Here is a 9,869-nt window from a genome sequence, read left to right as displayed (position 1 = left end):
TGTGAACTGGGGTTCTTTGCCTTTAAGACTTGAATTCCAAACAGAGAACTTCATGGGTTATAAGGACAAAATAAATTCATCAACTGCTTTACAATTAATTTCACTGCTAAACTGTACCTGTAATTGTTGAGATACAGATTCACATTCTGACATGAGCTGTGGTATAATTTCACCCTGCTTTCGGAGCTCTTCCAGTTCCTTTGAAAACATGAAAGAAATGAAAAATCATTGCAAGCTTCAATTTAAAACAATGAAAATTTGAGAATAATTTTGCTTATTTTATTATGTTCTGCATTGTAATTGGACTTAAATACTCGAAATAGCATGTCTGCATTCAGAAACATGCTAGAATACATTTTTCACAGCATTTTTGACTTTGTACTGCTATAACAGACACTGTAGTCCAATCCCTAGCATGAATGTCATTAGTTACATTAATGAAATCTTAACCTAAATGACATATCTACGCAAAAGATGTATTCAATAAGAGATAATCTGAAGTGCTGTAATGCTATGAGCAATTTATAGATGGTAGCAAAGAGCAAATTGGACGTGAATTTCCAGTGATAGATGGCAGCAGAAAGGACCAGTGGAATTATGAGCTGCGTGCAGAGAGGCATCATTACAGAGCACAGCTGTGATGGGCTCTCCCCTACTGCACAGCCCTGGGCAAAACCTCCCCAGGTTTGTGTTCTATTCTACCACTGCTGTCAAAACTGAGAGGAGTAACTGAAAGGAGTTCATGAACAGAACAACGTGACTCAGTAGGAGACCCTGTCTGGTGGAAATAAAGAGCGCTGAATGCATTAATACCACAAACGAACACCGCCAACGTGGTTAGTAGGGAAAGATGCTAAGAAAGCCTGTGCATCTTGCAGAACGAATGCCAGCATCTCCGAAAAGCACGTTTGCAGGTCCAAGAGAAGCTGTGCCTTGAAGAGAGTGCAGAAATGCTGCCCACACAGGTCGTGGTCTCAAGAACAAATGTGAGTATATTCTGTTTCTCAGCATCAGTTTACATTCATGTAAGACGGCACACCATTTAATACTGCAGAGTTTTCTGAACTGCACTGAATAATTTGTTTAACTGACGTATGAATAACTATATCCAGGCAATATTCCAGCTATTGATATGGGGAAAGGAAAAGTAATTTTCTTTTTATTTTGAGATATGAGCTCTCATGTATATGCATATGTACACACATATACAGTGCTTGAGAACTTGTATGTAAAGACATACAAGTATTATACTATATAAACTATTATCCTGTTTACTTACTTTATATACAATAATACAGTATGTATGTACATAAATATATACCATGTAGTATATGGCATATGATGTACAATATATGTCTATATAAATATTTCAATAGATAGTTCCATCCTGACTCCCATGCCTTTAAATTTCTCTCTCCTAATCTTTTACATGAAGAGAGTATCAGCAGTTCTTCTCAGAGGGCAATGCTCACAACCAGGCTTCATGCTGGTTACTGGGTGGTTTAGACCTAATCAAGGACCTGCTAACGCAAGCATGCGGTTTGAAAACAAATTAATGAACTGGATGACAGGAGATATTCAGAAGATAGCTGAGTTTCTGGTTCATTTGATATCACAAAAAATGTGAAATTGGAGCAAAGTGCTAGTAAATAAGGGCTCTTATATGTGCTGTTAACACAGGAAGGCTGGGAAGAAAGCATCACATTTTCCTTGGAAACACAGCGCTGAGAACCACATTACATTTATAATAGTGCATCAAAATCCATCTCCCTAAACTATTTCCTTGTGCCATCTTAAAACCCCTTAATAGCATGGCTTTTAAGAGTGCCAGCTGAGATGTTGTAATGGCACATGGCAAACTTTACTGCACCTGCTGACACCTCTTTCTTTCTCAAACAGCACAGAGCATTTGGTCCCTGTAATGAAGGGAAGACAAGGATCCCATTATTTTCCCGCTGTTCAGGGGCTCCAAGCCATCAATATAATTCTCCTTAGAAAAATGACCACCTGTATATCAAAAATGACAAAATGGGCTACTCCAAATGAATCTGAGTTTCTCACTTCTGGCCTTAGTCATGAGATCAGAGGGAGGCTGTAAAATGGATAAACTGAGCACATGAGCCATCTGGGGGGAAAAAAGGAAACAGGACCTGCCAGGCGAATGCCCAGTTGCTTTGTAAATTCCTTTTTAATCAAAAATCCTGCTGCTCTTGATGTCTGAGGAACACAGGATGTGGGCAATGACAACAAAAACTGTTTTCAACAGACATCTGTCTGACTTGGGGCAACTTGTTTCACCTCTCCAGCTCTTCTTGTGGGAGTAAAGCATGCATACATAAACCACCAGAATAAAGCGTGCTGTGACAGTACATCGTACTGTGAAACTGAGATGTGAGAAACTATCAAACAAGCGCTGAAGAGTTCTGCCCAGATAACAGGCTTTACCTGGCTGTAGGTAAGCCAGACTATAAGCCTATGCCCAAAGTGAGAAGCATCTCCAGCTGTGGAATGTATGAATGTATGCCCTGTCTGTATTTATGGCACTTACCAGCTCTTTGTCTTGAAGCTCTGTTTCCAGCTCCTGGAGACGTCTGCTCAGCTGTGCATTTCTTTCCTTCTCTTTATTTATTTCATTGCACTGCTCCTCCAGCTCTTCAATCTTTAAGAGATGCCAGAAAACAGATGTAATAGTCACGTTTCAGAAAATCTGGGGCAGACCACAGCCAATGTGAACAGGCATTGCTCCACTGAGCAGAGGGAAGCACAGACAAATTTAACATGTCATGGATCTGCTTCTCAGATGATAGCACTCAACTATTACAAAATCGTTGCTTCTTGCCTTAAAAAGAATCAGTGAACACATCCACGAGGGAGCACTGAGGCTGTGCTTAGTCTCTTTCACACCATATCTCACGTAATTACTACAAAACAACTGAGCTGCTACAACAAGCAGGGCTGTGGAAACTATCTGCACATCAGTTCTGTGAAACTAATGAGAGGTTGTAATGAACATGGTGTGTCAGTGTGGCAAGGAAAGAAGTAATCCATCCCATGCTCCCAGCATGGCCTCCTCAGGGGCTGCAGCAGGAAGGAAGGGGCAGCCATCTCCATTCCTCACTGCAAGGAAAATGACAGCACATCATACTGACTGCATTGCTGCTCCAGCCAGCCTGCAGGGCAGTGACACTGCAGCTGTAGCAAGGGGTGTTTAGATAATCTCTTCAGTTGAAGGCTACAGCCACTGAGAAGTGGTAACGTTAGGAGCTGGTTTGGTGCTGAAGCAGCAGCTTACAGCTCTGCTGCCCATCTCCAGGCCTGGCTTTATTGCTGCGTGGGTGACCATGCTATAACCACTCCTGCTCAGCCACCCTCCAGCAGTGCTGAAGTGAGCTTTGAAAGGCATGCACAGATGTACCCCTACTTTTATCACTCTCCTGCTTATCACCCTGACCAGCACCCCCTGCCGACACCACAGTGCCCAATCCAAAAGGCTGGAGATTCACACTATGCAGCAGTACACATCCTCCTCTGATCCCAGCTTTGTGAACTCCCCTGCCACTGCCTCAGCCCCCAGACTTCTCTATCAATGACAACAACTGTCCCCTAGCACACACACAGACAAAGCAGCAGCAACGTAAGAAAAGAGCACAGCTAACCCTTAAAGCTCCTTGAGGACCATCCCATTTAATGCTCTCACTACAGACACCTTCTATCCAGAAACCATATTTCTATCTTCATCTTAAAAACTGCCAATTTGAACTTGCTGGCTGCCTCTCTCATTGTTCACTGTTTTTGGCCACCCTCAGCAAAGCTCATTAGGTGCCCTGTCATCCCCTGGTTGCTGCTGGAGCAGGGCTACCTTGCTTCTGAGCTGGTCGTTCTCCTCCTTGCAGGCTGAGAACTGCTTCTTCCAGTGCTCTATGCTGGCAGCTGACTCCTGCAGTGCTGTGGTCAGTCGGGCGTTGCTCTCCCTCAGCGTCTGCAGCTCTGTCTCCCACTTCTTTACATTGGAGGAACTGGGAAGGATTAGATACTGTTAGATGAGCTGACCATTTAACTCCACATTTTGTTACTCTCTGTCTGACCAGTGCACCCTGCCGTCCTGCACCTGTGCATCTCAGTGCCTTGTCAGCACTGCTGGGACCCCTCAGGATGGACAACATACAGCCGTTTTATAGCGCAGTGCATTTCCTTTAAGAATTTTAAATATCTCTACCTATTTGCATTGAAGTAAACACAGCAAAAACAAAGAAGACAAACAGTTTAACTTCATATGTTACCAGTAGCAATTGCTTCTCAGTGACTTAGGTCTTATATCTGTAGCTCTACAACTCTGCAGAGGAAGGTGTGCGGCACCACCAGATAATGTTATCTCATCATGAACCAGATCAGGAAAAAGTAAATATCTCCCAATCAGATACCGGGAGGTGCCTGCTAAAATGTGCTCATTCATTCCTTCTGCTGCATCATTTTAAATTATGTTATTACATCTAAATCATTTCTGCTAACACCATTAGCCATCAGATAATTACAGCGCACCATCTTGATGCAAAGAAGTTACTAAAGGATCCTCACCTTTGGGCTAGAGCAATTTTTAGTTTATCATTCTCAGACTTGAGCTGTGCCTCAGCAGAACCACCATGGGATGCCTTCTCATCATCTGTCCCATTCACGCTGGATGCCCGGGTGGAAGATGGTGTTTCACGCCCAGATTCCTGTGGCACAACACACAGATTAATGCAGGGCTTCTTTCTACATCCCACATCTCCTGCAAAGCAGCCTGACTGCCACCACCCAAAGGTTACACAACTTGCATGCAGAGGCACACAAGAAGAACATGGAGGGTTTTTCTTCCTGTCAGCCAAAAAGGGCTTCTGTCCTCCTTGTACCCACACATGAGTGTGTCAGTGCAAGGAGGTACAAATGCACAGGACAGATAATGTGTCATGAGCTGAATGCTCACACTTGGTGAGAAGTGCAAAGCTGCTCTCTTCATAAAAGAATTAAAGAATGTTAATGATGCACAAAATGAAAGTGTTCAAAAGTAATTTTTAAAGGTTTTAACAGATGGGGCTTCTGAAGGGCTTTTGGTTGTTCGTGATTTTTAAGGTAATGAAACAATACATTGCCCCTGAAAGTACACAAAGTGTAAGCCAAAAATATACGAAATACTGCTGCTCCAAAGAGATGAACTGCACATCTACTTGTTGCTGACCACAAATATGGAACAAGCAGAGAATCATGGAAACCATGACCAAAGTCTTCAAAAGACACAAATATCCAGAGGCAGCCTCTGTGAGCTGTATCTGGACCTCTCCCAGGGGGTTAGTTGCAGGAATGAGCCTTCAGCACCTTTTTCTCTTGTCATCCAGCTCTATTTCCCATACAAAATGAATATACCCTTCCTCCAAATACCAGCACAGGCCAACCACTGCCACCAAACCAGCACACATTCTTTGCTGATACACCACTGCCCAGTGACCACTGCACACAGAGGTAGGTGCTTGGCTATATGGAGGCGTGCTACCTAAGAAGGCACGTAATACAAATTGCAACATGAGCTCTTCCATCCAGCCCCTCACTAAAGCACTGCCTGTTTCTGCAGTGCAGCTTTCAATGAATCACATCCAGGCAATGAAAGACAAACTGGCCATGAAGCAAACCTTTGCACTGGCAAACCCAACTCCAACAGAAGTAGATTAGACAGATGACAAAAAGGAGCATCTTAATAAATCTTAACTTACTGTCTGCTGCAGAACTATGCTGATACACTTGCTAGTGACCCAACCTACGTATAACAGTACAAATCAAAAGATGTATAGCAATCCCTGTTATTAAAAATTTGTAACAGCTCAGAACTGCTGAAAAAAACTTACAGGCAAAGAGCATGGATGGATGAAAAATATTCCTCTGACAACATTAATGCCCAGCAGCTGATAATTACCTTGGGCAATCTTCATTTGATATACTCCCCCCCAGCCTGCTGCCAGAGGCTGGTAGTTCATTAGAAAATTTAGCTTGAGATTATTTATCCTGTATGCATACAGGTATTAAAGATAAATTACAAACCTGTGAATGATTGCTTGAGGTCTCAATTTTCTCTTGAGATCTGTCTCTTGCTAGCTTGGCAGCCTCTTTCACTTCTTGGAATTTCTCTGCAAACTGGAAATAGCATAAAAGATGCTTAGTAAAATGATTAACTATACATTAAACTCTTCGGTTTATCATCTTTGTATGTCTTGTAGATCTCCAGAAATGACCAACTAATTTTGATAATTTATTATTTTTGGCAAGAAAAAACATTTTAATTCTTTGGCAGGAAGGTTCTTCCAAAGGGATGGCAATGCTGTTTCTATTAGTGGGACTCTCTACAGCTCACAGTAGAATCCCACAGAGCTATTGGTGCCCCTTGGTATGAAGTAGTTTTATTTCTTTCCCCTCGACATTCTGCACTCAGTGCTGATGGTCTATCAAGGTCAAAAGTATGTATGATTCTATGATCTTATATACTAAGCCCAAACTATGTAAGAACATGGAGTCATAGAATCACATTGAGATAAAAAAAAATTATCAGTCTTCTATTCCTCGGAATAAGTCAACTAAATTAAAGAATATAAATGAGCTCGTGAAACGTGCAGGATGTGAGCAAGGGATTATCAAGACAGAAAAGGTGATCTGGATGTGCTATGGGATCCTATGAAAATGCAGCTTTTTTGGTCTTAATTTCTAAGTACTGGGAAAAAAAAAAAAAAAAAAAAAAAAAAGGTAGGAGACTTCAGGAAAAGGTTTGAATGATTTCTATAAATATCAAACTGGGGGAGTCAGTGGAATGGAAAGATAAAGATGAAAAGCAACAGTCTAATTCCTACGAGTTGCTGGAGGACATCTGCTCCTAAGCCAGTCTGGCAGCTTTGAAATACAAGTACTATCGCAGCCAGTCAGTGGTGGGGGGCTCTAAACACTTTAAACTGCGTGTAAAGTTTTAAAAGGATGACTGCAAAGATGGAAGAAAAGGCGTTTAAAAAGAAGTAATTAGGATGCAGGCAGTATACGACAGGTAACTTTGTCTCTATGCTGAAGTAACCTGTGATTTGGAAAACCTGAAACACTAGGAAGGAAAGACATTACAAGCATATATAAATAGATCAATTTTACTGCACAGTTTGTGGCTAAAAATACTGTCATTATATCCTCAGAAATTTCAGAATACTTATGACAAAACTGTAAATAAAAGCCTTACAAAAATCACATTTTATAGTCAAGGAATGGGAAGGATCATTATCCACATACTAATCCCTCTAACTTTCAGATTTACAGCTCATAGTTAGCATGTTTTCTCCCAGTACAATACTGGGACTGTCTAGACTGATAGAACAAATCTTCAACTGGTCTAAAAGAAGTCTGGCTATACATATGGTGACAGTGCACACAGAATGGAGATTTCCAATAAACACACACACATCACTCTCAAATCCCATGGAGGAACATATTTTCAAAGCCAACTGAAAGTTTGCAAGTCACTTATGAAGCACCGTGGACCACAGACTATAATGGTGCTTATGAATAACGAATATGGAGCTCCTGAATCCACCTATGTTCTATACAACAGCTGGAATTGAATATGTAAAGTATTGAGCTTCCATTTGATGGCACATGCCATCCCTACACACAGAATGACTTGATTACCTTTGTAGCTCTGTAAAGACCATTAGCATCTCATACTCTACATTTTGGCCTTATGTGATTTAACTCCAACTTTACATAAAGCATCTCCATAATATCTCCCACTGTGACAAAACAGCTACAGCAAAAGGATTATTTCTAAAATACTGTGTCAACATAAGTTCTACACTTCGATTTCTTGCAAACAGTGAAGGGCTGTTTTGAGTCTCGCTTTTCCAATAAATCCTTATGGGCAAGTATGAAAAATTTATGAAGGTTCTTCATGGACTTTATGAAATATGAAAGAAGAATTAGAAGTGATCTATCAAATTTTATCTTCACAGCTATCTTCATAAAGCACACAGGAGACTGCTGTGAAAAATTATCTGAGCCAAGAAGAAAAGGATGTTTTTACACAGTGCCATAATGGAAATCGTATGTGACTACACAAAAGCAACCTTCAATACAAAGCTGATGAAGACCTCTTCACACAGTGGGTTTCAGCCTCCAGTTTACCAGCACACACATTTAACACGCTTAAAAACAAGTACCAGGAGGTGAGATTTTCACCAATCTCAGACAGACCCTTGGCTTTAAGAGTGAAAGTATTATCCTTATTTCTACGCACTGTTACAATGTAAAGAAAGCTGCAACAGAAACCTCTCTGTTATTTGCTTATTCCATACATTTGGGTGCAAGTCCATAGCATTCTGGTGCTGCTCCTTTTTTATTCTTAGCTAATTAACAGCTGCTACATTTTGCTCACAGTTTATTTTCAAAAGCTAAAGAGGATCTCTTGGCTCACTATGAAATTAAAGCCTTTCACTTGATTGTTCTGCCGAGTGCAGAAACACAACAGCAATAGCCCCGACCCACACAGCATTACCGATGCTGACTGCTGCCTCCCTCCAGCAGATGACCAACTCTGCCTCAAACATAAACAAATGACAAATAATCAAGATACTAAAAAAAAATAAATGTAAGCTCCTGATGAGGCACAATGTTTCATGTCTCCTCCTGTGGCAGTGTCAGCCATTGAGCAGCTGCTCCCACCCACAGCAGTTCCACACAGACCTCCTCACCCCCTGGGTTTATAGAATGGGCTGAGCAGTGCTCACACTTGGGACCACTGGATGCCTGACTCACACACACTGCATGTGTGGCATTGTCACTGTGGCTTTCCCTCAGGCAGATTGTCAGGGATGAGATCTTTTGCTCCTGAAAGTGGCCAGGGCTCATACTGCACACGTAAACACCCACGTGCATAAACGGAAAGCAAAGGTCTGGCACTTCCCAGAAGCTGGCTTCAGTTGCTTTATAACATGCAAAGTCTGTGCTTACTGGACTTCTCACCTGTATAAATCTCTCCCTGTGCCCTTGGCTAGCTACTGTTCCTAAGATTATCATGTCTGTACCACAGCATCTTGAGTGATAGCAGAAATGTTACTTTACTGCTTGGTGTGCAAAACACATCACTGGTTTTACAGCATCAGCCCTGCCTCTCCATCACAACACCAAGCAGATCATTAATTCTGGATTGATTCCTGTTTCAATTTTGGTGTAACAACATCTGAGACATTTTTGAGGTAGAGGGTGAAAGAGGCAAATGAGGGGCATTGGCTCCTGTCAGGACATTACCATCCACATTGATTGGGAGAGTCCCAATGTCTGTGGTTAATTAGGTTACTAGGTCACCGAATGCAGTTTTCGTTAATGGCTCATGTTTAATTTGAACTGCTTGTCCCTATAGGTATGGATTAATGCTTAAGAGTCTCAAGAGAAGAAAGCCATTAGAAAGAGGCAATATCTTTTATTAGGCCAGCCAATATGCTTAAAAAATGCAGGAGTTGATAGGTGTGCTAACCACTTCTCATATCTCATTATTATCCATTGTTTTCAGCAGACATCCTTCATTTTCATGTACTTATTTATTTTAAGCCAGGGCTATTGATCTCTGGTTCACAGGAGTTTTAGCACACCCTCCCAGCTCCTGGCTAAAAGCTTCAGGTATTTTCGGGAAGCCTGGCACACTGTTATTTGAATCTTTTTAAGGAGTGTAATCACATCAGCATAAAAATGAAATGATTTTGCTATTCCCAGTACACTTATACGTCTGTAATCTCTTCACCATCTTTGATCTTTCATACAAATAGCTTAATAATTAAATGGAGGAGCATGATCGTAAGGGAAATCTTGGTCCCATTGCT

The 9,869-nt window shown here is 41.5% G+C and overlaps 1 protein-coding gene across 2 annotated transcripts in view; it reads right to left on the bottom strand.

The window, feature by feature from the left end:
- HOMER2 (homer scaffold protein 2) overlaps positions 1-9,869 on the bottom strand; it is a 50,742-nt gene that overhangs the window by 6,141 nt on the left and 34,732 nt on the right. For both annotated transcript variants that reach the window (XM_015872917.3, XM_015872916.3), the window contains 5 exons: positions 6,070-6,162; positions 4,576-4,715; positions 3,860-4,016; positions 2,549-2,659; positions 118-198 (listed from right to left, as the gene is read on the bottom strand). In XM_015872917.3, coding sequence (XP_015728403.1) covers positions 118-198; positions 2,549-2,659; positions 3,860-4,016; positions 4,576-4,715; positions 6,070-6,162 — 582 coding nt within the window. The remainder of the gene's footprint in view (positions 1-117; positions 199-2,548; positions 2,660-3,859; positions 4,017-4,575; positions 4,716-6,069; positions 6,163-9,869) is intronic.

The sequence above is a fragment of the Coturnix japonica genome, chromosome 14, assembly GCF_054131305.1.
Source record: "Coturnix japonica strain WE chromosome 14, WE-NBRP24, whole genome shotgun sequence".
NCBI classification, from domain to species: domain Eukaryota; kingdom Metazoa; phylum Chordata; class Aves; order Galliformes; family Phasianidae; genus Coturnix; species Coturnix japonica.
The sequence above is the reverse complement of the archived record's forward strand: the minus strand, read 5'-3'. Positions and strand labels throughout refer to the sequence as shown.